General features: G+C 48.8%; 1 protein-coding gene across 19 annotated transcripts in view; it reads left to right on the top strand.

The window, feature by feature from the left end:
* Positions 1 to 25,396, top strand: part of RBFOX2 (RNA binding fox-1 homolog 2) — a 617,871-nt gene that overhangs the window by 356,853 nt on the left and 235,622 nt on the right. For all 19 annotated transcript variants that reach the window (XM_086958635.1, XM_086958667.1, XM_086958628.1 and 16 more), the window contains one exon: positions 23,235 to 23,417. In XM_086958635.1, coding sequence (XP_086814761.1) covers positions 23,235 to 23,417 — 183 coding nt within the window. The remainder of the gene's footprint in view (positions 1 to 23,234; positions 23,418 to 25,396) is intronic.

Here is a 25,396-nt window from a genome sequence, read left to right as displayed (position 1 = left end):
TGTATATGCGTCTTGCAACTAGTGGGCCCCGCACCACAGCCTGTTCTGAGTCCCTCTGGACTTCTGTGCCAGGGCTAGCCCATTCCTTTGTTTAGCAAATGTTTGCAAAAAATAGATATTGCAGTGGCTTTCACCACTGTATAGTTCATAGGAAGGGTTTTGTTTTGCAAATAACTTTGGTGTCGTTTGACGGATCTTAACAAAACTTTCCCCAAAAGTTCATCCACCTTAGCTCCTCTTGGAAGGTTTGGGTAATCCACCATGTTGAGGGGGGGGGGGGGGGTGGAGGAGGAGAAGATTTTTTTTGGGGGGGGGGGCAGTTTTAAACCTCGTTACAGAGAAAATGACTGAATCGAGCTGCACCAAATTTGACAGATAGGTCAAACTTTACTCAGAGAGCGTGCTTTGTGATTTGTTGTAAATCTGTTAAGCGATTTTAGAGAAATTGAGGTTTAAAGTAGCAGTAATTAACGCAGTGAGACTCGTAGCCCAGTAATCCATGGAAATAAAGCAGTCTGATTGGCAGGACCAAGACCTTTGATTGGCTGGCCGCAACAGGGACAGAATTGTTGGGATTGTCATTACAGGATTCTGTCTCAGTCCTGAAATCGAATATATAAAAAAAAAAGATATAGGGGAGCTTGGAATTTAAAAGAACAAAGCTAATGGGGGGGAGTTGGGCGTAGAGCCAGCTACTGCAGACCTATCGTAATAAGATCTTACTTTGTTAAAAACCATAGGAATTCTTACAAAAAAGTAAACGGTTATGGTGGAGGTAAGATTTTCCTATGTTAGAAAAATAACCTTCGAAAATCATTTAAAAGGTTAAAGTGGAGAAGGTGTTATAATAAGAAAAAAACTACTGTTTTAAAACCTAAAAACAATACTGAAATTCACCAGTTATACGTAACGGACCTAAGTATAACTTACACCACTATGACGCACTGTCAATGACCCTGCATATTACATCACTGATGAAATTAACTGTATGGCAGTGCAAGTAATACTGAGGTCCGTTACATACTGCTGTTTAAGTTTTTGTGAAATCATTTTTCTTTTTACTAATGCTGTAGAGAAACAACAAAAACGCATTTGCAAAATGCTGTAGGTCACAAAGGTGAGGCCTACTGTTTTTGCCAATTGCCTCATTTTTGTACGGTCGTTTTCATGCAAGTGGGCGTCCCCAGCTATCATGCACTTTACTCTGCCTTGGATGTTGCCACCTTTTTCATTTTAACGAGAGCGTATCTATTTTTCGCTCATAAATATTATTGTTTTTGCTTTATTTCTGTCCCGGTAAAGTTTTGGGTTTGTTTTTAGTAGCCTGATTTTAAATTATTCCTATAGCGCTAATTCGTGATAGCTAGCTCCTACTTTGCAGCATTAGAAAGTTGTTTGGGGAAGGAAGTCGCCTTCCGTCCGCGCAATGGAAGATGAAGGTTGTTGGGAGAGGGGTTCTGTGGTAAACTTTAAACTGTGTCTTGAATCGGTTCTCGAGCAAGCTCGTTGGTGGGTCTTAATCTCTTTTCCAGGAGGATGGTCCCCCCAAGTAGTGTCGTATATTCAAAGGTCTCTTTTAATATCCTTGGCTCCATTGACTTTTAATAAGCTTGCATTGTGTCCTTCGTTGTGAATCTTCCCCCCCCCCCCCCGCAATTTTAATTACCTATCTGGCTGTGGTGGCATTGTTTGGCCTCCCTTATCAACTTGACATGTATTTGGGCTGTCACTGTCGTTCAGGGTTTCATGCACCCAGTCGAATACTTTGAACCCTAGGGCAGTATTTCATTGTATATTTTGTAGCCTTTGCTACTTCTGTAGAGGCATTGGCGAGCTTTGCTGGCTGGCAGCATGCTGTCGCTGCAGACCTAAGATAGATTGTAGCAATCGTTTTAAGTGTTGCAGTTAATCATGCTACAATATTTGAGTTGCTGTGGTGATCAGTTGCATACAGCTTCTAGTCTAGTGGAAGTTACTTTTATTGCAGACGTACTAGGTACGTTTTAATTTTCACTCCTAATTGTTTCTCTGGTTAGCAGGAGTGGACGGCATACCGTATTAATGGCAGTTGTGATGTTCAACAATACCGTTAATTGTATTTTGGGTTGTGCTTGTCAGTAAGCCTGATGTGAAGTATGGCAAGATGTAGTTGCATGTTGTATACGGTGATATTTGTGATCGGTTTTTATTTTTAGTTATAGCTTTCTGGTTATGTGTCTTAAAAAATGTGTTTGTGTTAGGAGCAGGACTTGTTTCCAGGTGTACCGTGATATTCTAATTCCGATGTGTTTGGTATGTTCTGGGACATGCCTCTAGTTTCTCTGCATTACACCAGGTCCACAGATTTTGTTAAGTTCTTTTCTTACTCTTTTTTTGTATATACTCTGAGGATCAAGTTGAGAATAGCCACTTTTTCAGCATACTGTTAAACTTCAATTAATTTGTTAGCCGTTGTGTTTGATGAGTGTTTGGACGCAAAATAAAGTCCCACCTACATTTTTCTTCTTTTAAGGTGAAACAATGTATTGTGGGGCTAATCTGTCTATAGCGTAGCCTCCTTTTATGGCCTTATATCTTAGTTTTCTCACTAAAAATGTTGGGCTTGCTTTGTGCATTATGTACAAATGTTTCAGGGTGGATATCTGGCATCAGGGCTGCAAGGGCAGACCCTTCAGAACGCGTGACGTGTTTGCAAATACTCCATGCTATAGTCCTTTGGCATAGTTCAGATGAGATGAGGGCTGTACTTTTACATTTTGTTAACCGGGTCCTTGGGAATGAATGCATTTCTTATAGGGCTGGATGATTGTGTTTTTCACGTCTGAGCGCTCGAGTTTAAACTATTTCTGTGCTTCCTAATTTTGCTTTGACGTGTGTTCTATTCTAGCACAGCTGTGATAGCTGATTTGTGTGGGGTGGCCCCAGTGGAGCCACGCGCCAGCAGGCGTGGAGCGCAGGTCCCATTTCCTCTGACCACGGGAAGAGTTTTATATCCCATGTGGATATCGTTTGTCTTTCTTTGAATTGGGGATATTCTTAGTAGCTCCCGTACATTTCCCTGTATTAGGTCGACTACTGCAATATTGTAATTGCCCCATGAGAGGATGCTGCTGGCTTGTTTTGCCATTCCTTGTTGACAACATTCTGTAGTGACTATCCGGGACCGCTATTTGTATTTAATGTTGCGGTTTGCTGTGCGAATTTCACTTGAAGTAGGAGAGGCCCTGCTCTTTTGCGGATATCTCGTAAGTGTCAATGTTTCGTGTTGGATAAAGCCATGCCGTGTTCTCGCCTTCCTAGTGCCCATCCTCACTGATCAGCCGGGGTCTGTGCGTCGCCTGCTTGTTTACTCGTATGTGCCCGCAGCTGATGACCCCCAGAGAAGGGGTGCCCTGGTGGGGCGGAGCTCTCGCAAGGCAGGAACCATTAATGGAGGGGAGAGGGGGGCGTATTGTCGGAAACTGGCGGATTCGAGCTGAGGCTATATTTGGAAGGGGAAACGAAGCCAGTGATACCGTGAGGAAAGTGGGGGCGTCGCGGACCCCGCGTAGCCTCCTCAACACACTGTCCAGTGTACTACGGCGTCCTCCGGTGGGAGACGCGGCGTGCCCGCTTAGTCTACGATGAACGGGCCGTGCGTGCGTTCGGTTGTGTATGTCGGTGGCCATTTTCGTGTGCACCGTTTTTCCCTTTAACACAATAGTCCGAGACGGCCCTCTCCTCTGATGTTATCTACAATGTACTCGGGGGTTGGCTCGGTGGGGCAGCCCCAACCCCGGGCGCAGACTCGCAGCCTCCCACTTGGCTGTTACTGTGCCGAGCTGGCGAGGTCTGTTTCCTATCAGGGTCTGGGAGGGAGGGAGGATGGGGGCGGAGAGGGAGTTGGTTGAGGACGGGAGAGGGAGGGGCGCCAGCTAAAGGTGACCGATGGCTGAGAACAGTTGGGGGGGGGGGGGGGGGGTGGAGAGGTGAGTGAAATGGACGCGCAGATGTTGGTAGCGTCGGAGGTGAGGTGCAGTGGGAGATGAGGGCAGGAGGCTTGAGCGACATCACTACTATGCAAGGTTCCGTTAAGGCGTATCAGGCAAGGCGGCCGGGCGATGCATAGCTGGAGAGGGGAGAGTGACAGCTGCAGGGGAGAGCGAGAGTCGGCATCAGGCGCAATTAATGATTTAATGAGCTTCATCAGCTGTTCAGATATCGAGGGTTTGAGGGAAACAAAAGGCGCAGATGGAGGCTGCTTGTAGACTGGTCTGCGGAGGAGGGCCGTCAGTCAACAGATCTGTGGGGATAAGTGACCTGTGGCCACATCTGTAAGGCAGGACTATCTATAGACGAACCCAAAAAGGAGAGGTGTGGTTTCTGTGTATTCTTTACAGAAGGGCAGTTTGTAACTTGACCTGTAGAAGAGGACTGTAGGCAGGCGAGTCTGTGAAGCAGAAGTGTCTGCTTGTCAATAGGGGCAGGCGCCTGTAAATTGGTTTGTAGACCGGTCTGTAAGATAACATTGTCTTGTAGGAGAGGATTCTGTAAACTGGTAGGTAGGGGAGGGTGCTCTTTGGGCGTCTCTCCAGGGAATTGCTGGTCTGTGGACTAGTATGGAGGAGAGAGTGGTCTTTGCGCTGGTTTACTGCGGATGGTGCTGTGTGAATGGTTCTTTGGTGGAGCACGTCCTGCAATCTCATCTTAAGGCGGGCATTCTAAACGAACCTTCAGGCGAGGGTGGTATGTTCAGAAAAGCACGTGTCTACAACCCTGTATGGGAGGGCAATCTTGTTTGTGTGTAGGAATAGTCCCGTGGTGGTAGGGGCTGTCACTAGGCTAGCTTACAGGAGATCAGTGTCTGTGGAAACTTTCCAAAAGGAGGCGGGCGGGCGGTTGTCTGGTACAAACGGGACTGGGGCTGTTTAACCTGTGAGGCAGTTTCTAATGGCTCCTATTTAGGGGTATGGTGTCTGCAGACAGCGAGGGAACCTTCGGAGTGTGGACGGCTGTCTGTAGACATATCTGTGGGGGATACAAACATGGCCTGCAAAAGGATTTTCCAAAGCGTGCACCTACAAGAGAGGCTTTACAAATCTCTACCAGGCACACCTCTATTTGTAAATATTTTAACATGCAACTAATCCCTCCATCACACATTTACCTAAGATACGAGGTGGGGAACGAAATTAACCTAGTATCAATGTATGTTTACTCGGCAGTTTGGTTGAATTTAGGATTTCTATAGGGGATTGGGCTTCGATACCTTGAAATGTGACCTTAAGAAAAGTTAATGATTGCTCGGACGGCAATAATGTACACACTTTGCATAGGAGTGTAATACTTTCCTGGCTGTTGTGGGGGTGTAATGTAGCATCGCGTTTATTTCCACCCCTTGCCCCGGAAGCTCATTGGTTACTCCATTGCTGCCTCTTAGGCTTCTTATTAAATTTATGCATCTATTCATGTGAACAACTTAAATCTCTCATTGGTTTCGCTGGATAAAGAAATAATTTTATTTTTTTCTGTTCCAGTATTTATTTTGACACTCCTTCAATAGGCCTCCTCTGAGCCTGTAGATCATTTAAAGGTTTTTTGTTGTAGCCACAGCATTCTATCGGACCCACCTCGCTATGACGCTTCCCGTTCGGTTGAGTGGCCTATCCCCCTATACTAATTCAAGCATCTGAGATTGCCTCATGTTCTTTTCGATGTGCTCTGGTTCAGTGCTTGGTTGGGACCAGAATAGTTCCTGTGAAATCGTAATATAAGTTCCATATCACCAACTGACCCAAGCAACTGCATGCCAGTGTACCTACATAGGCTACACCCCCGTCACACGCCACCATTAAGGGGTCACAGAAGCGCTACCAACCCCTGGCTTAGGAAGAGAGAACCTCCGAAGAAAACGAGATGTGCCCTGGGCCCCGGTTTACCACTCCAAGGCAAACCCGGCTGCTGCCACCCAGTATGCTATCCTTATTTCCAGGCATAGGGCGCTCCATCTGGGACGCATATTGCCTAAACTGTCACCATGAAGCAGTTTCCTGCCAAACGGTCTTGTGAAGCCCATCCGTGCCCACTGCCCCAGCCCGGCATCGTATGTGTTGGAGTAGGCCCAGGCGTCTGCAGTAGGCGCTTAATACCCGTGTACAAAATTACTTGGAGCACAATGGTAGATGGACGTTTAGCAGTGCACGTATGTCCTTCTTTTGGGCTGCGGGGGAGGGTTTGCAGTCTATCATCGGCGCTGAACCCAGGCAGAGGGCCTTGACCCCATCCCTCTTAGTACTCGCGTGACATCATGTGTGTTTATTCCGGCCGCGACCTGACAGTCTCTGCTCACCGGCTCCTAGTGACCCCCGCCCCCAGGCCGCCATGCCCACCTCTACCCGCCCTGCTCACAGCTCTCCTCCACAGTAGGCGCCAAATCCCCAGTTCTTGGCAGTCGTGTCCCTCTCTCTTCTTTGGAGTGCGGTTTTTTGGGGAAGTGGGGGGGGGGGGTCTCTTGGATCGTATTACAGAGATTCCACATCTGGATTCTCTATTAACAGACTCCTTCTCCAAATGTACACTTTAGCATTTTTTTCTCTCGTGTTTTTTTCTCAGTGTACAGCAAGGACTCTTCTCCAGTGGGAACGTGTACCGAGTACTTTGGCAGCTATTTTTGAGTTTTACATCTTAAATACAGATAGGCTGCAGGTCCTCTCACGCCTGTGGTGCTCTACCTGTCAAGTGTACTGCTGTTGTGTCTCTCTATCGATGTCTACTACTTTACTTTTACCTGTTGCTAGATGTTCTGTAGCTTTATCTCTGAGGTATACCTCTTAGCTGTTGCACACTGGCAGTTATTCTGCAGCTTTCCTATTGCCTCCCTTTTCCTTTCTCCCTAACCGCCACCCCCGCCTTTTCTCATGTTTCCTTTACCTCTTTTCAGTTCTCCGTCTCGCCCATTTTCTTTCCTTTTCTCTCACAACCTGTTTTGAACGCGAAACCTTTCCCAAACCCAGAGGATCCCGCCAAATCAAATCACAGTTCTCTATGTGGGAGCTCCTCCTACGAAGCCCTACTTTTCTACCCCCTCGCTTCGCCCCCGCCCTGTCAGACATGCCCACCTTCGTTCAAGGAGCTCGGAGAACTCCCTAAAAGGAGATTATTGTGCTTGTGCAGGGGAAAGAGCACGCTGCCCCCCACTGCAAAGCACACTGCCTTCCTGCAGAGACTACGGGTGTCCTATACATGTCGCTTTAAAAATGTTCACCACCCACCGGCAGCCACCAAGCTCTCCAGGCCGTTGGCATATGTGTGGCACACCACTTGAACTAGAAATACACGCTGAAGAATGTACTGGTGCAGCACATGGAAACCAGAATAACCTTCATGAAGTGTTGCTGTCTGGCCACTCTGTCCACCACTGACGCGAGGCTCGTCGTCCACTGCTGATGACATCACGGAGCCCATTGACCACTTCTAATGGGGTGGACCTGGTAGTGTCAGTGTACAGATGCTTTGTACTGCGACATTTGTCCGGGGGCAGACATGTCTTGGTATTCAAATGGCCGGGGTGTGGGGCGGTTGTGGCTGAAAGGTGCACTTTAGTGTGAGGTGGGTGAAACGGACCGCAGTGGGCTGAGTGGGGAGGGAGCGCTGGGAGGCTGTTTTCTCCCCAGCTGTTCCTCCCTGGCCTATTTCGGTTGCAGATGACAGACTGCTCGATATTCTGAGCTCACACACTGGAGTCGGGCCCCTGGGGAGCGCTGCTGATCGAAGGGCCATTAATGTGTGTGGGGGAGGGTGCGTTCTGCTGACTTCACTTCGTGTAATTTGTGTTTTTTTCCTGCCGGTAGAGGAGCAGCATTTGAGACAGCCAGGGACTCGAGCAATACTCTTGTGCGGTCAGGGAGAAGTGAAAAGCAAGTGAAATACTGGTCCGCTACTGCCCGGCCGTACCCATGTACACTTAGGTGTTACATCAAACCCACAACATGCCGGCCTATCTCTCCTGCTTTGATCTTAGCACGGCCGGCTCATAGGCCCGTGTACCTAGCTGTAATGGGACGAAGCAAGCACTCCTCCTACGCCTAATGTACCTCTTTATGGCACTGAAATGCTTCGATGCTGTGTCTACCTTTTATGACACTGGCATTCTTGTTGATCCAGTATTTGTTGTGTTTACAGGTGTGATATTGAGTAGTGGCCAGCATGCTGGGAGTAAACAAATATTCAGTGATGGATTTTGTTGGATATTGGCAGGCTGGAGCCTGTGATGCATTTCTATGGGTTCCCGTGTGCATGGATGACTGAGTGTAAGACATTTGCTGTTTGCTTCTTGTGCCGACACGGTGTCTTTTGCCCCCGCACAGGTGGTTCTGTTGCGAGGCATAATTGATCATTATGTGGCTTTGCTGCCGTTCTATATATGTGAATATAGATCTCTCTGTTACTTGAATGAATGTGCCAAACATATAGCAGCTATATGTCTTCGTGCCCAAATGTCCTCTGTTGGCGTAGGGCGAGGAGTGAATATCATCTGATTTGGTCGTGTTGTTGAGTTGACAAAGGTTAAGAGCTAAATAGATGTCTTGGAGCCGTGATGTACATGCACGTTTGTACTAGGAGCTGCCTGGTCTGTACAGTTGCTAAGGCATTGTACAATTATATGCTCATGTAGATGTGCTGCTAAAGAACCAAACTCCCAACCTTGGAACTACAATCTGAAACACCTCTACACCCACACATGCAGACCAGGGCCATATTTTGCATCCTGTACTCCAATCCCAACAGGACCTCCTTAGGCTGCATTGCAACACCAGACCTTCTCCTACCATCGTTCCTTCTATGCAAACCTCCTCCATTTTCAATCGTATAAAGTCAAGAGGGCCCTGCCTGTACCAATCGCTTTCTTCCTAATTATAGGTCCCTTTACTGAGCTAGCAAACTGGTAATGGCTGAGCTTAAGCCATAGTGTGTACTAGGGAGAGGGACCTTACTTGACAAACTTAATTAGCAGAACTTTCAGTAGCAATGACTAAGCAAGGCCTGTGCTTGGAGCCTCCTATAGACCTGTTGCTTTGGGAATACAAAGGGAACTGCAACATGGACTGGTTTTGGGGATATCACCCCATATCAGCCAGGCTAGCTTGAATCCAGTGGCGCTGTGAGCCCAAAACCCACGACTGGATATACCATGCGCACTTAGGGCGAGAAAGCAAAATACACACAAAAGATGGACGGGCTGCGGAACAAATCAAACATTCATCTCAGGGTTGGCAGAAATTGGCAGCAAGACTGAGGTGGTACGGGAAGCTAACTGTGAGAAGTTGGCCTGATATTCCGCAGGCACCATCTAAGAACACTGCGGTTTGCTGCACGTCCTTACTCCGGAATCCGACTGACCAGCTCGACGAGACCCGGCTTCCCTGGCACCTCTGACCTCTACCTACCTCTACAGCTAAGCTGAGAACCGTAGGTGCGAGCTGTCCCACGATGGTTGATGCTGTCGACGTCGCTGGACCCAGGATTGGGGCAACAAGTCTTGGCAAATTCAAGCCCACGCAGTGGACCTAAAATGGCGTCTGGAGTGGACCAGGAGGGTCCGGGGTGCTCCTCTTTTGGAAGGGAGCAAGGGCCAGTCTGGAGCAACCAGACTAGCAGTGGTGATGTCGTCGGTCGTCGTCGGGAAGGCCACAAGCCAGCGGGCTAGTAGCCAGACAACGTGGTGAGCAGCAAAAAGCAGAAGGGCCCCACGCAGATCTCGTGGATGCTGGGGGGCTGGACTTCGGTGCTGGAGCTGCTCAGGGTTGGGGCTTCTCGGACCCCAAAGCACTCACCAGAGGATCCCTCGGCGGTCGTGCTGGATAGAAGCCGTGCAGTTCTGATGATGGCCGGTCCCTCGAGGTCTCGTCGCACCTACGGTTCTCAGCTTAGCTGTAGAGGTAGGTAGAGGTCAGAGGTGCCAGGGAAGCCGGGTCTCGTCGAGCTGGTCAGTCGGATTCCGGAGGAAGGACGTGCAGCAAACCGCAGTGTTCTTAGATGGTGCCTGCGGATGCAGGGTGACTACTCCTTAGCCACAAGGGAGAAATCTTGAGAAGAAGTCGAGAGTTCCTTTCGTAGTAAGTAGTTTCTTGATTCAAAGATGATCTAATCTGGAAGGGTCCCCGCTCCTGCCTTTATCCTAAAGAAAGGGGTGGGTACGCGACAAGGTCCTGCCCTAGGGGTGGGACCAGGAAGGGGGGTGGTTACACCCCTCTCCCATGCCGGAAATTCCCCAGCTCAGGGGCTGGTGTGCCCCTGGAACTGGTTCTAGCCGGCAGATGCGTAGTGAGCACCAGGGTGCCACTTGCAGTCACCTTCCTGTAAAGCCCTGCATACCCAGGATACACAAAACCCTGTCTGGGATGGTGCTAGCACCGCTCCTGACAGGAAACCCTTTGTCCAAGCTCCCCTCGCTGGAAGGACTCCCAGCTGCAGGGGGTCAGACTTGTGTCTGTGGTGGCAGCATCCATTTTGTGATGCTGAGGCTTGAGTTAACTTTAACCGGGGTTCACAGTTACATACATGTCGTGTCCCTCTAGAAGGGTGGAATGCTAACCCCGTCGCCAGAATTGGCGAGGGGTTAGTATTCCAATTCGTATGACATCTTACTCGACATGTTTTGATAAAGCAATACCAAAGATAGCATTTAACCGCGAGGATTATAATGCACTTAAGAGTATATGGTACGCGTTATCATGGAACAGCTATTAGGACTTGGTTCCGCAAGCTGCAAACGGGCTCAGCTCATGCCAGAGCACCATCTCACACGATTCCAAGCACTCTGCCTTCAGGATTGTCAAGGCCTGCCATAGGAGTGACTGATAGGAATCTGTGTGTCCATTTTAGGGTTAGATATAGGTATACTATATCTACAGCAAAGGGTGATTACACCACCTTGCCCCAGCTGTCGTGCAGCCAGTTGTGTCAGATTTAGATGGCCAGCCAGGGGTGGCATAATACATGCTTCAGACCCTGGTAGGCCCTGGGTACACCTATGCCCTGAGTTACAGGGTCTGATAAGGTGGCCCAGTACCAATTGGAAATGTACCTAAGGTACATGGAATCCATTTTAGAGAGAGAGCAGTAGGCCTGGGGTCCTGATTGGCAGGGTCGAAGGCCAACTAAGTCGGAAAACCAGCAAAATACCAGGCAAAAAGTTGGGGGCAACCATAGTCCGGTATCCACCGTCCTACACTAACCATAAACTACTCTAAGCAGCTACCTCCAGGCATTTAGCCCCACAGCATAGAAAATAAATATCCTTTTAAGGCAAAGCGGCTTGAGTACGTACTTGTGGGCGATTTGCCTGATGTATCAGCTCAGGCTGTGACTGACCAGTAAGAATGACCAGTAAGAACACCAGTTACTGTTCACCCCAATCCCGGCACTGCAGTTGCATATAAAATGTACTACCCTAAGAAAGTGCAAACCGGAAGCTACTGCTTACTGGTACCTCAACCGGACATCCTGGGGACTCTGCCAACTCCAGTCCTGGGGTTTAAGAACAAACCTGCGTACGTTCGACAAACACATTAACTGGAATGCTGAAGAGAAAACAGGAAGGGACAGGAGAGGCAGTCTCCTCATGACTGATTATCAATCTAGGTTGAAAAAAAATCCAGCTATAAGCTGTCGCAGGAAATGGGCAGAAAATAGACCCGAGCTGGCATAGTAACTCTGGATTGCCAGCTAACTGTTGCTAGCTAAATGGGAGCAGAGCTCCCTGTAGCCCTGAGTCCTGAGATTTACTGGAAGATGGACTCCGGGAATCTGCCATTACTTGCTGCAGAGTAGCTCAGAAAAAAGGAAATGGGAGCAGAACTTGTGATTCAGCTCTCAAGTCTAGGAGCAGCGTAGGTGTAAGAACACACAAACCAGCTTTTGCAATGCAATAGGACTCTTATTTACGCGAGACCTATTGCATTGGAAACAGGAGTACGGGTTTGCGAGAAGGCACGAACTGGAGTGCAGTGTGGGGTGGCGGGGTATGTGGGGGCCGAGAAGTCACAGACTGCGCAGGAGGAGGCACGAGAACAAAATAGTGTTTGAAATAAAAGGGCCAGTAGCCATGTAAGGATACTAATGACGACACTGTACATTGTATTTGTATGTGCTTTTATGGTTAAAACTAACCGCTTTAAAGTTTTTGAACTGAACTAATGACGACACAGCTGTCATGAGGAGGGACTGACCGGTCTTAAACCAATCGGAAGGCAGCATTTAGGACTTAAACCAATGAAAAAGATGGGCGAAGCTTCCACGCCATACTGCATGCCTCTCAAAACGAGCATCGTGTGCGCGCTGCCGCTATAGGCTCGACCTAAAATCTGCTCTGGTCGATGCACCCATAGTGACCGAGCTTCCCTATCCTCAGTAAAGCATGGGGTGTACTGGTGTGTTTTCAGAGATGGAGGTGTGAGTTATGTGGGGATGTCTGAGGGGGAACACGAATGATTCGTCAACTGCGGACAAGATGTTGATTTGAGAGGTACGACTGTTACTGCACACGACTGGGGGGGGGGTGCGACTGAGGGTGGAAATTGGATCTGTCACAGTCGAGCATACTTGATAGAAAAGTAGGGAGTCTCGTTCCGTGCTACTAAGACATGGGGTACTCATGGGTACTTGCTAGGGTGGACGCACGTGATAGGTGGAGGTTCGTTTGGCAAAAGGCAAACAGTTGGGCTTTACCAGCATTGTCCATGAAAGCATTACTCCAGCACATTTGGGGAATGTAGGTGAAAGCTATTCGAAGGCATCCGGTTAGCCTTTTTGGCCAGCCCTCTCCCCCTTTGAGGTAGACTGTTATAAAGCCTTATGACTACCCCGGCTACCCTATTGCCCCTCTCCCCTTGAGGTCACTTTCCATCACTTTTTCCGAGTAACGGAAACTTTCTGTTCATGCATTTTTCATTTAAAATTGGTGAGCGCCTGGTGGTGAAGCCTGGAATGGAAAGGTGGGGCGTTTTTTTTCCTGTTAGATATTTGTTGCCTATTTAGAACTAATGCATCTGCTTTTTCACTGGTGCCCCCTGAAATATGAATGAGCTCATTAAATATTGAGCAACCCCTGGATGTCTCTCCAGGGCTGGGTCAGGTGTCTGCCGGCGGAGTGGGCGGGCGGGGAGTGTGTGGCGTAATAGAAAGATATTTGGGCACCTGACACGCACAGACTGGTTACATCCTGGATTTCCTGTATCTTGTTCCTGCCTGGGAATGACCAGCCTTACCGGGGCTTGGATTCGGTTTCTGTGAGGTTCATGCCGGAGAGAGGACAGGTTGGCTGAACCATGGACTACCTGTATTTTTACAGGTCCTGTCTGTAAGGGGGTGCTGCTTGGGCCCGGGATGCCCTGTGGTTTTGGTGGTTCAGGCCAGGGATGGACAGACATGCAGGGAATTCAGGGCCCAATCAATGTGCGGTTTAGGCCTGGGTAGGGTCAGGCAGGTTGGAGCCTGTATTCAGGCTGAGGGGGAAAAGCGCGTTTTGCTGTTTGTGGTTCATGCTTAGGATAAACGGTCTGGCTGTGTCCTGTTCCCTGCAGGTCTTATTTGTTTGTACCTGGGTGGGGGTGGGGGGGTGGGAACAGGCCGATCCGCCCTGCGTTCCTTGCATCTGGTTCATGCCGTGAATGGGTAGATTGGTTGGGTTGTGCTTTTCATACCTGGGAGGGAAAGGCTGAATAGTCCTCGCATTCCTCTGTATCCGTGGTGCTCTGCAGCAGTGGAGCCTCGCGCACAGACTTATCAGAGGCCCTTACTTCTCCCTTCCGCCAGTTCTGCCTGCTCGGTGATCTCGATTTGTAAAGCATTGGATGGTGCAGTGTTTGCACAAGGTGGGAGCATGCAGGTGCGCCGCAAGTTGCTTAAAGTTGGCATGGCTAGAAAGACGGCCATTACCTAAAGCCTTCTTTGTCTTCAGAGCAAAGTTTACCACATGCAACCCCTTTCGAACACCTCCTACCTTTGCTACTGACATATATGCTTGACTTGCGCTCCTATAGTGAGCACATCTCCATTCACGATCAAATGCATTTTCTCGCTTTACTGGTCCCCCCTCGTTGATTTCGATTGGGTCTGAAAGCATTTTACCTCTGCGCCGCACCTAGTTGGATTGTTAAACTTGAGTCTGTTTGTCAAATGTATCAGCATTGACCCGTGAATGAACTGCATTTAGAAAATCATTCTTCGCTCAGTCAGTATTCTGTGAAGTTCATGCAGCTTAGTTGAAATGTGACATTTCCCAAGGATTCCTTCGTTTGCCTTCGCTGTGCAGATTTGCAGGATCCAGAGGTTCTTTTAGTTCAAGTTGGACATACCTAGGAAGAGGGTTTTGCAGTAATCCAGCTTTGTGCCCACTGTGGCTTCATCATTAGCTGCCCAGTTCTGCTACTCCACCTGTGAATCAAGTGTGTTCATTTGACAATTTTAGGCCTTTTTTATTTGACGAGTCAACGCCTTTCTCGTCAAAAGTCGCCTTAATGATCTTCATCTTGAGTTATCCCTGTCACCCATTTTGAATTTAACGTTGGTGCTTGCAAAACTATCATTAAGAACTGTGTTTTTTCTCTATTCAACTTAAATAGTTTACAGTTGGGATCCTTTTTTGTGCAGGGGTGTCTTTAGGCATCGGGAAATCATACCCTCTGTTGGTCGAGGTTGGAGGGGTCCCTGGTGGTGAGGCTGCTGGCGTCATCAGGAGCGTCGGGGTGAGTTCTTGGGTGCTGGGTCCTTGGTCACAGTCGCGGGGGGGGGTTCCTTGTAATCTTTGTCCACTTTAGCTCGGGCCGGGCGCGGAGGGTGCAGAGTGGGCAGGATCCGTGGTTTCTGGCTGGGACCTTGGGTTGTAGATGTTTGAGCGGAGCCACTGCTCGTGGGAGTCCCAGTCTTTAGTTGGGCAGGGCAGTCGGGTCCTCCGGGGTTTTTGAGGTTGCTGACCACTGGAGACGCCGAGGTTTAGCATGAGCAGGATAGAGGGTCGACAGGCCGGTAGGGCTGGGGCCAAGTCAGTTGGTGTTGTCCTCTTGTTAGCAGCTGCACGGCTGGTCTTCTTTCTTCTTGTAGTTTCAGAATCTGGATCTGGGGAAGGAAGGTTCAGGGTGCCCCTAAATACTAAATTTAGGGGCATTACAGGTAGGTAAAGGTCTGGAACCAATGGGTCCCTTACCTGCGGTTGGTACACCCCCTATTCTGTCACTCTCCTGTGGGAGGGGGGCAGGAGCCTGTCTCTGGTTGGCTGGGTCCCCCATTCTCAAGATGGCGGGGACTCGAGGTTGTGCTTTACCTTGCCTCCCCCACCCTAGGGGTGGAGTTGGCAGAGGTGGGCACACCTCTCTTCCTCACTGTTTTTCCCTTTTGGGTCTCCCGCCTAAAGTGGGGGGTAGAACCAATGGGGACCAGTTGCTGAGTACAGCAAGTGGTCTGGAGAGGCTCACAAAGGCGGTATGCCTTTGAAGCTTCTCCTTCGTGAACCCTCCCCATCCTGGGGGAGGAGGCTTGGCACCTCGTCCCAGGATGTGCATTGTTTCAGGCCCCCAAGAACAACAAGCTCTCGACCCAGGGGTCCAGAAACATGTCTGGGGGTGGCAGCCTCGGCAGCCACTCAGTCAGGTCACTGGGAGTTGGTGGCGTTTCAGGGGGCATCTCTAAGATGCTCTCTCGTGCATTTTACATTAAACCCCACACTGGCATCAGTGTAGGTTTAATGTGCTGAGAAGTTTGATACCAAACTTCTCAGTCTTTAGTGTAGCCATTATGATGCAGTGGAGTTCGTAATGACAACCTCCCAGCACCATATACTTTTAATGGCAGTACCGCAATTACAGTGCCCAGGAATGGACCTGGGTACTGTATTGGTACAGGGCTCATGCACCTGTACCTTCACCACTGGCATAGGGCACCCAGCTAGAGGGGGTGACTGTATGCCAGGGCAGTGTTTTGTGGGCATGGCACACAGGGATGTGCCATGTCGACTTTGTTTTGTACTGCACCAAGACCCGCAGCCTGCCAAGGCAGTGTGTGTGTCAGGGCTTCTAAGGGTGGCAATCAATCAAGGAATTTGTAAAGCGCCCTACTTACCCGTGAGGGTCTCTAGGCGCTAAGGGGTGGAGAAAGCTGCTACTGTTCGAAAAGGCACGTCTTGAGGAGTCTTCTGAAGGTCAGTAGGTCCTGGGTCTGCCGTAGGCGGATGGGGAGAGTGTTCCATGTCTTGGCGGCGAGGTTCGAGAATGATCTGCCGCCCGTGGTCACTCTTTGGGCGCGGGGGACAGTGACGAGGGCGTGGTCGGCAGAGCGGAGCTGGCGGGTTGGGGGTGTAGAAGCTGAGTCGGCTGTTGAGGTACACTGGTCCGATGTTGTAGAGTGCCTTGTGTGCTTGGGTGAGGAGCTTGAAGGTTATCCAATTGTTGAAGGGGAGCCAGTGCAGGTCTCTTAAGAGAGGTGTGATGTGGCTGCGGCGAGGGATGTCGAGGAGCAGGCGTGCGGAGGCGTTCTGGATGTGTTGGAGCAGTTTAGGGAGTTTGGATGAGGCTCCTGTGTAGAGGGCATTTCTGTAGTAAAGTGTGCTGCTGACGAGGGCCTGGGTGACGGTCCTTCTCGTTTCGGTGGGGATCCACTTGTAGATCCTGGGAAGCATGAAACAGGAGGGAGATATGGCCACCTGCTTCGTCATGGAGAGGGTGGAGTCGAGGATGACCCCTAGGTTACGCGCATGGTCGGTGGTTGTTGGAGCTGTTCCTAGTGCGGTCGGCCACCAGGTGTCGTCCCAGGCCGAGGGGGTGGATCCGAGGATGAGGACCTCCGTCTTGTCAGAGTTCATCTTCAGTCGGCGGTTTCTCATCCAGTCGGCGAAGGCCTTCATTCCTTCGTGAAGGTTTATTTTGGCGGTGTGGGGGTCCTTGGTGAGGGAGAGGATCAGCTGGGTGTCATCTGCGTAAGAGATGATGTTGAGGACGTGTAGTCGGGCCGTGTGGGCGACCGGTGCCATGTAGATGTTGAACAGCATTGGGCTGAGGGATGAGCCCTGGGGTATGCCGCAGATGATGTCTTTGGCTTCGGAGCTGAAGGGGGGGAGGCTGATGCTCTGTGCTCTGCCAGAGAGTAAGTAGGTGGTTCAGTCCAGGGCCTTCTCTTGGATCCTGGTGTCGTGGAGGCGTGTTTGTAGTGTGCGGTGGCAGACCTCGTCGAAGACGGCGGACAGGTGTAGGAGGATGAGGGCCGTAGTTTCTCCGTTGTCCAGTAGCGCCCTGATGTCGGTGGTGGCGATGAGGGCAGGTTCAGTGCTGCGGTTGCTGCAGAACCCGGACTGGGACGGGTCCAGGATGTTGTTCACCTCGAGGAAGCTGGTTAGTTGTTTGTTGACGGACTTCTCAATTACTTTTGCCGGGAGCAGGGAGATGGGTCGGAAGTTCTTGAGGTCCACCTTGGGTTTCTTGAGTAAGGCGTTGATCTCGGCATGCTCCCAGCTCTCCGGGAGGTTGCTGTCTCGACGGAGATGTTGATGGCTTTCCAGAGATGGGGTGCAATGCTGGTGCTGGCTTTGTTGAAGTTGTGGTGTGGGCATGGGTCTGATGGGGATCCGGAGTAGATGGTGTTCATGATCTTGATGCTGTCGTCGTTGATGTTGGTCCAGGAAAGTAGGCGGTTGGTGGTCGTGGGGGTGGAGGTCTCTGTGGTTGCCGGGGCGGTCGTGGCGTTGAAGCTGTCGTGGAAGTCTGCGGTCTTGCGGTGGAAGAGGTGGCCAGCGAGTCGCACAGGTCTTGCGAAGGTGGGATGTCGTCGGTGTTGGAGCTGGGGTTGGAGAGTTCCATCACGATGTTGAAGAGCTCTTTGCTGTTGTGTGCGTTGTTGTCTAGGCTGTCTTTAAAGGAGGCCCTTTTGGCGGATCTAATGAGGTGGTGGTGTCTGCGGGTGGCGTTCTTGTGGGTTGTGTAGCTTTTCTGTGTTCGTTCACAGATCCAGTTCTTCTCTAGCTTTTGGCAGGTTTGTTTGGAGGCCTGGAAGTCTAAAGTGAACCAGCTGGCTTTCTTTCTGGTGTGACTGTTGAAGGGTTTCTTGAGCGGGGAAAGGGTGTTAGCGCAGTCGTCCCACTGTCTGAGGTTGCTGGCGGCGGCGGTGGGGGTCGGTTGGGTCTGTGGGTGGGCTCCTGGCGAGGGTGGTGGTTAGCTGGTCTTCGTTGACTTTGCTCCAGCAGCGGCGAGGCACCTGTTGGGTGCAGTGTTGCGTGGTGGGTTTTCAGAAGGTGAAGTGGATGCAACGGTGGTCGGTCCAGTGGAGTTTGGTGGTGTGGTTGAAGAAGACGTGGGAGCTTGCGGAGAAGATGGGGTCGAGCGTGTGGCCGGCAGAGTGGGTGGGTGTTGTGAAGAGTTGCCGGAGTCTGATGTTGTCTATCAGGGTGGAAGAGTTGGTGTCATTATTGTTCTCGAGGTGGAAGTTCTAGTCCCCGAGGAGGATGTAGTCCGTGGAGGAGAGGGCGTATGAGCGGACGATATCGGCGATGGAGACTCTGAACTGTGGTCGAGGTCCGGGAGGGTCTGTAGACGAGTTTTCCTCTGAAGGTGGTGTTAGGGTCGTGTGGATCTGGAAGTGCAGGTGTCCGGCGGTGCTGAGGGTGTTGTCTGTGTTTGTCGAGACTTTGAGAGTGTTCCTGTGGATGATGGCGATTCCTACTCCGTTGTTGCTGTACTTTTGGGTGATCTTATAGCCTTCCGGATGGCTATGGGGAGGTCGGGTGCCGAGGAGGGGTTCAGCCAGGTCTCAGTCAGGAAGGCGACGTCTGGGGAGGTTGAGTCTAGCAGGTCCCAGAGTTGAACGGCGTGTTTGTGGGCGGAGCGGGTGTTGAGGCATAATAAGTGCTGCAGCCTTTAGGGGCCTTCTCTGGTCACCATGCCCTGAGTACTTAGGGTACCATTTATCAGGGGCTGACATGTGGCCAGAGATGCCAATTGGGTTTAGGCTTCAATGCAGTTTTTAGGGAAGGAACACATGCCCTGGGTACCTGATTGGCAGGAGCCCAGGGCACACTCAGTCAAAGCACATCAGCAATTTAGCAAAAAGTGGGGGCATACCATGCAAGAAAGAGGGCACTTTCTCTCATGTAGGAGTTTCCAAAGTGTCTGTCTGCGCTGTCTAATACCATCTCATAGTTGATGAAGTTAACACAAAGGAGGGAGTTCTATTTCTTCAGCTGCTCAATGATAATGTGCAGTGTTGCAATGTGGTCTGTGCATTGGCCTTTGTTTGTGGAAGCTGGCTTGCTGGGCTCGCAACTGAGCATCAGCTTGTTCCTTCATTCTTTTCAGGATGACTCTGAATACCTTGCCTGGGGTCGATAGAGCTATCCTTCTGCAGTTTTACACAGTTACTTAAGGCACCTTTCTTGAGGCTCTTGATAAGATATTCCTCCTTCCAGTCTGGCACTGTTACCTCTTCCCAGATCCTTCCACACATGGAGTAAAGCGTCTCTACTGATGTTTCGATGTATGTCTTCAGGAATGTTGTCCGGTTCTGCTGCCTTCCTATTCCTCAGATGTCTAATGGCTTGCTACATTTCTTCCTTGGTTGGTCTGCTGCAGTCGATTGGCAAGTCCTTGTCAGCTGGCTGTATGTCTGGTGGGGGCTGCGGCAAGGGTTCATTACCCTTGATTGTCTAACCAACTTATTCTTTAACAGTTCTTTCTAGCTTGCTGTATCTGATGAAGAGCTTCCTTGTTATGTTATAGAGTTCTTTCAAGTTCCCATGGCTTCCTGGGCTTCTGTTGCAAGACCCTTGTTGAATCTTCGCTTGTCTGCTCTTAAGCTTCTCTTTGGTTCTATGTTGGTTTTGGTGTATTTGCATTGAGCTTTCGCTTTTTCTATTCTTGTTCGGCTAGTATTGACGGCCGCTTTCTTTTCCTTTCTATCCTGGATTTTGCTGAAATTCTCAGTGGAGATACATTGTTTATGCCGGTGTTTTATGGGACCAAGTACCTCCAGGCAGGTTGAGGTCATGGTTTTTTTCAAACTTCTCCTACTGACTTTCTAGTGGATCTCGATCATCCTCTAGTTTTTGCAGGACTTGAAACTTGTTGCTGAGGGTAACTGAGTATTCACTTCGTGTCCGTGGCTCTTTGAGGAAGGTGGTGTTATAATGCTGGCGTTGGTTTGTTGGCTCCATCTATGCTTTGTTCTTGCTATGGATGACCCCTGATTTGATTCAGCTTACTGCGTACTCACTGTATGTGTTTGAATGGGTTTAGGCCTTAGATTGGTCAATGTGCTTAATGTTGGGTGCAGTGCATGAAATTTGGAGTTGCTGGACAAACCCATGGCACCGAGGCATTTTGATAGATTTGACAAAGATGATACATGTTCTGGAAAATGTTGTTATTTTTTCCGAATTATGGATGCTTGATTTCCTTCTGTAAGAAGGGGTATGGTTCAGTATCAGTCTTGATCTAAGGTACCTCCTTTGGGTGGAGAGTTTGAAAATGAACTGGAAAAACATCTGTCCAATGCTATGGATTGCTATACAGAGTGTTTTGAATGATAATTTTACCACATGCAATATTTTTTTTTAGGCCAAGAACTTGTTTGGAGACCTTGTTGTGGATTCCTTAAAGTCTGGTGGTTCTGCACTTTTTAAGCCTAGTGTAGTCTGTTGACTTAGTCTAGGCATGAAAGCAATATGCCTGTTGAGGATTGGGGTTGCTAGGTACGGAAAAATCCACCTTAAAGTTATTTTGAAGTGGAATGCACTTTGGTCACACATTGATCTATTGAGACCTATCGAGAGTTTGGAGTACATGATCACAGCCCTGTTCTTTACTTCTGTCGACATTTTTGGATGAGATCTTGTTTCTTTTAACAAGGCTGTAACTGTATCATAAGTTTCCCATATTCCACAAGTTGAGTTCTCAGTGTTATATGGATGTAGATTTTTGGTTATTTCATCTAGTTAATTGCTTGAAGGCATATGTTAAAATTACGTTTTTGAGGGTTTAAGGATCATCTGTCGGCTTAGGTTTTTTAAATTTTGGTTTAAGGATTATCCGGTGGCTTAGACGTAACTGGTGAGTTTGAGAGAGGTCACCTGTACTGTTGGATAAGAGAGGCGAGCAACACGCTTTGTTGACACCTATCTTTTGGGAGAATGATGCGGATAAATGCTGCGCTAGAGATTTAGTTGTAGTTTTATGTGTAATATTTCTGAATTAATTTTAGTGCTGTGATTTCCTGAGTCATTCATGTTTGAGTAGTAGTTAGGGTTTCCAGTGTTGAATTTTGGTGTAGGGCCCAACGGGTAATGTGAATCCACTGTACCAAACTCTTGTTTTCTTTAGGTGATTCCAGATGGAAGTTAATCTAGGAGTCTAGAAACTTGTTTTTTTGTTTGGAGAAACTGAGTCCCTAATTTGAGTCCTCTGGTTCTTGCTTCACCAGCAATGGGCTGTTAGACATTTGTAATTTCCTAGGTAATCTTCCAGGCCGCAGGTTTAGTTAAATAATGCTCTGGTTATGATGGCCGCAGAGGTAGCTTCAAAAATGTTCCTAAATATGTTTGGGGGCACTTGTGAGAAGGTGAGCCAGTGATTTTGATTTTTGTTATTTGTTTCTTTTATGAATAGAGGGTTACACAAGCATTGGGTATGTATAATTGTAGTTATTGTGTGACCTATTGACAGTTATGTGTGCTAACTGTCTTAGTTTGAAAGTGGATCTGAAAATCCATAGCTTTTTTTTTAGGTTGGCTGGTATGCATCGAGTTGCACATGTCTTGGGGACGGATTATTGTGGTCTGGGGTGCAGTCTGTTTTAAAGAAATGGGTGATCTTGATAATATATTGTTTGTGGCAGCCTAAATGTATTCGGCTTGATCACATGTCTTATCATTTTTAATGGTTGCATTGTAGAGTTTTCTGTGTCTTGGTACATTGTATTTTTTTTTCGTTCATGTGTTTAACTACACAATTCTAGTTTTTTAATTTTGATTTTTCTGTAGCTTTATATTGAAACCTAGCCAGTGTTTTTTTTTTATTGTGTGGTTGATTGTATGTATAGGCTGGGGGTAGATAGCATCTTTGTTCCAAACATCCGTCAGTCAGTGATTACATTGGCCCACAGCATCAATGGGTTAACGGGTTGTGTAGCCAAGAGGTGTGCCTGGAATGCATCTGTTAAAACTCTTTGTGGTCTGTTAAGGGTTAGGTGGTATTGTTTCACTCTTTTGATGTAAACTAGGGGTAAACACTCAAGGTGAAAACCTGTTTCTTTTACCGAGATTTGAGGTAAACATGAGAAACCTTAAATTGCCTGAATAATGTGTGGCCCCAGTTATGAACTAATGTTAATTAAATACTCCTGTAGTATTAAGTCTAGACCTGTTGTCAGGTGAGTTTGAGTTTGCCGGACAAGCTGTTGATTTCCACTCTGAAACATGGATTAAGGTGGTCTATTGTGGTAGGTAATATGAAGTCCAGGTGGACGTCCACAAATGTTCAGTAGACTAGTCGAAATGAGATAGTGAGGGTCCAAAGTGGTGAACGGATAAGAAAAGACTTGCACTCTGGTGTTGTATTAGAGGTTATGGAAACTACATTTAGTAATGTTGGCAATGGGGTTTGCCAATTTGGTTGTGCCTTGAGTGAGCTTTGATAGGCACGTGCCTGCATCGGTGATGGTTCAAGTGGTTGTTTAAATTATTTCTTTGCTTTTTGTTGCTTTTCAGGTGGTGAAGATTCTGTCTTCGAGCCCCAGAGGGTCGTCTTTTTTTAAACTTTTTTTTCCTTAAGGTTTTCAGAGACATTAAGGTTCTGGCTTTGTTGTCGCTGTCTAGTAGTGTTTGAATCCTGATACACGAGAAGCTGTGTTTCTTTCGCATGGTGTGACATACTGTTTTGATATGGTGTTAAGATTATAGAAAATATACCCCTTTGTAAGATTCGTGAGAAAATATAGCATTTTTTATGGCAGCTTGTCTACAGATGGGTGCTGGGGAAGTTTCAGGAAGACACTTCTATCTTTTTCCATAAAATAAAGGTTTTGATATGTTATTTCACCTGATCACGTATTGGATTCTATTATGATACAGCACCAGTGCTCTGGACATCTATACAGTTGTGAGCCTAGCGGAAATACCATGATTCACCCCGGATGCGTGCATGAGCGGGGTAGTGGTCTCTACTATTTGCTTTAAGTGAGTTAGCCTCTTTCTGTTCCTAATGTGCACTCTCTCTCCACAGGGTAATCAGGAGCAGACCTCCACCCCTGAAGCCATGGTGCAGCCGTTTGCTGCCATCCCTTTCCCTCCACCTCCACAAAATGGACTCGGCTCAGAGTATGCTGTCCAGGCCACACAGCCCACGGACTACACCACACAGACCACGGACCACAGCTTAGTGTTGTACGGCACCGACCAGAGCACTGTGAGTACTGTATGCTGCGCACACTGGTGTAAACGGGGAGATGGTGTTGGGGAGTGCTATGTTACCAGATTTGTAAAGTGCGGCAAATACATTGAAAGGTGACCTGGCGCTAAGTAAAGGCAGCGAAGCTGAATATGGCATCTGGGACCGTGCTGTACCACAGCAGGTGGACATAAGGGGTCCGAGGTTGAATGAGGCGTCTAAAATCAGGTTGGACCACCGAAAGGGTGAGATTGAGCTTTTACATGGGCTTCCGGGTCAAGATGGCTTCCCGCTAAAATTGTAATGTTTCTGGAGAGTCAAAATAATATCTAGGATGGCTTTGTGAGTAGGTGGGGTGCTGTGGCTGCTGGATAGGCATGCAATTCCTGGAGTAGACGCTAGTGTCTGGAAAGTGTAACTTGATTGTTTTGGAAGTAGTGGGATGGTGCCTGGAGACCGGAACTGAGTGAGTGTAGATGAAGGCTAGACCACCTATGGTGGGGGGGGGGGGGGGGGAGGTGGCACCGTCAACAATGAAGGGGGAACAATTGTCCAAGGTACCCCCAAATAGAGCTATGTGCCGGAAATGGACTCCTGGCTTCTCATTGTAGAACTGAGACCGCTGAGTGCGAAGTGCCTCCGATGGCTACCGAAGGTCGCTGGAAGCAGGGAGTGGGTGCAAGGTGCCTGCGTGAGGTAAATAAGGTGACTGGATGAGGGTCGAGGGTAGGAAGGCCTCTGCCAGAGAAGGCCATTTGAGGTGTACTTGTATCTGCAGGAGTGAAGGTGGTCACTAATGAGGTTGCAAAGTGTCTACAAGAGGTAAAACTCGTAATTGGAGCAAGAGGCTGTCTGAGGGGTGCAGGGCGCCTGGGGTGGTAAATGACGTCACTGAAAGGGGTGGCGATGTTTTTAAAAGGTAGGAGGTAACTTGAGGAGGAGCTGGGTATCCGTTAGAGTTAAAGGCGGTTACTGGACGCAGAGGAAGAGCTGGGAGGTGTCCACCTAAGTAAAGGAAGTCACTGGAGAAGGAAGAGAAGTGATGGAGGTTATAATATTCCAGCAGGTATCTGCTGAACGAAAAAGGGGCCAAGATGAGGCACGGCCTCTTGGAGGTGGCTGTGTCCCGAGGCAGGGCCTCGCAGTACATAAAAACATTTATCGATGTCCACTTTTTCTACGCGATGTGACTTCACCGTCCTCTAGAACAGTCCGCCTCAGCCAAAATCCCCCAGAGGGTTCTCAGACTGCGTTTCACAAGCGAGCACAGCGTGATTGAGGCTGTTTTCACTGGCACAGCCCAGCAAGTCAGGCTTGTTAGGGCGGATGCGGTTACCCCTCCCCACGACTCCATGTCACAGATTACTCTACTATCCGCTTTCCCAGCGCATAAGTCTCTCGGTAAGACTTTAAGTTGCTTATAACTGACAGAGCCCGTGAAACGCAGACTGCAATCCCAATCGGCCACTTTTAACCACATCAAGAGATTAGCCACTATTAGCATTCAGAGCGCCAATCCCTGGCTGTACCAGTGAGTGGGGCATTGGTTTGCCCCACAACCCTTCAAGAGGAGAACCGCTAACGGTGAGGCAGATGGCATGAAAAGGCTCCTTTACACATAGCCCAAACTACTCCCATTCGACCCGTTCATGAGGAATACCCTCCATCTGTGGCATAGCTTTCCTGCCGCGTCAACCTATTGGGATTTACGGTTTCGCCGCGTGTTTGGTAGAGAAGCTTTTGGCCTGCAGTGTCACATGGAAGTCCCAATAATCGCCGATGACCTGCAGATTGCTTGTGAATTACCCAAAGGGCGTGATGACCAGTTGCTGTTTGCTGTGCTTTGCGTGTCTCTGGACAGCGAATGGTTAAACCTGGAATATTCTTCAAATAGCTGTAAGAAAAAAGAAACGTGGACTGAATGGGATTGTCTAAACCAATTCACCCAGCAATAAATCCTCCGTCGTGCCATGTTCCATGGCACTCTTATTATGCTG

The sequence above is a fragment of the Lissotriton vulgaris genome, chromosome 1_1 (assembly GCF_964263255.1).
Source record: "Lissotriton vulgaris chromosome 1_1, aLisVul1.2, whole genome shotgun sequence".
Classification (NCBI taxonomy): domain Eukaryota; kingdom Metazoa; phylum Chordata; class Amphibia; order Caudata; family Salamandridae; genus Lissotriton; species Lissotriton vulgaris.
This window is presented reverse-complemented; position numbering and strand designations above follow the sequence as displayed.